General features: G+C 44.9%; 1 protein-coding gene across 1 annotated transcript in view; it reads right to left on the bottom strand.

Annotated features, from left to right (window-relative positions):
• slc25a48 (solute carrier family 25 member 48) overlaps window positions 1-958 on the bottom strand; it is a gene marked incomplete at its 3' end in the record, with an annotated part of 12,132 nt that extends 11,174 nt beyond the window's left edge. The window contains 1 exon segment of the mRNA XM_014017492.1: window positions 645-958. Within this exon segment, the coding sequence (XP_013872946.1) occupies window positions 645-699 (55 nt within the window).
• Between the last annotated feature and the right edge of the window lie 291 nt (window positions 959-1,249).

The following is a 1,249-nucleotide window of genomic DNA, read 5'->3' as shown; positions in this document are numbered from 1 at the left end:
AACAAATACCCACTCTCTGCTACTACCACACCAATTTTTTATCTCAATATCTGTAAAACTGACCAAGTTTTTGACATTTTTGTGATTGCTAAAGCTAATTAGCTGTGGCGGCCATCTTGAGACTGTTAGTTGATCAACATCAGATTTAAAATTATTTTTAAAGTTTTCACAATAGTTCATGAGCTGTTTGGCAACATAAACACGTTTAAAAACACGACAACAACAATATTAAATTAATTTGATTATGGTTTTACTTATTATGCAACAAAGTGATCCAGCGACAGCGCCCCTAGCGGTCACATCTGTCACTGCGCCATTTAAAAAAAACTTTTAATTAAAAATCCACTTTATATCTTTGATCCTGCAGAAACAGTTTCAGAAACTAATCCTGGAGGTAAAACTAAAGAAGATGTGAGTTAAAGAGGTAAAAAAAAAAAAAAGAGTGTGTGGTAAATTAAATGAGAGGTCATAGAGCCTCTTTTGTTTTAAGATGTGGATGCAGTAGTTTTCCATAAAGCTGCGGACACGATGACAGCTTGAATCCGCTTTATTACAACACAAAACTGGATTTATTTTAAAACTAGGAGCCACAAAGTGACCACCTCCATCACAGAGTCGATTAAACCGAACAACTTGTTACTCACCGCCGATCCATCCCGCCACGAAGTCATCCAGCCGAAAACTTTTGGAGCTCTGCATCTTCTCACCGACACGGCTTCAAGCTTCTGCCCGCCGCCCCTCACCGGTCAGCCGGTAAGAACTCCGCCTAAACCCTGCCCCCGCAGAGTCCGGAGAAATGAGAGAACATCGGTTTCTGTCGATAACGACCCCTCTGAGGGAAAAAATGAACATTTTTCCACACTGTCAGAACTGATAAGAAGAAGAAGACAGCTCGCCTGAGCTCGACGCCTCGCGACCAATCAGAGCGAAGCGTGCGTCTGAGGGACAGCCCGCTCGACCAATCAGGCGCCAGCTTTCTGAGCCGAGCAGCCAATGGGGTGGCCGGCATGGAAATGAGCCATGAGGAGAAAACACGGAGAAGCGCTGAAGCCAGGCTGAAATAAGACCCCCGGGGAGCCAGAGACGGACCCCTTCCTGCGCCTCTCGACCCGGGAAGACCCCGCGGATCTCCTGGAGGTCAGCACCAGACTGAAGCTCACAGATACACGAGAACAAACATGGACTTCCGGTAAAAATAAGATGAAAATAGATTTTCTTATCTGGACTCTGCTTATCTGAGGTGGATTCC

Source organism: Austrofundulus limnaeus, unplaced genomic scaffold, assembly GCF_001266775.1.
Source record: "Austrofundulus limnaeus strain Quisiro unplaced genomic scaffold, Austrofundulus_limnaeus-1.0 Scaffold170, whole genome shotgun sequence".
Lineage (NCBI taxonomy): Eukaryota > Metazoa > Chordata > Actinopteri > Cyprinodontiformes > Rivulidae > Austrofundulus > Austrofundulus limnaeus.
This window is presented reverse-complemented; position numbering and strand designations above follow the sequence as displayed.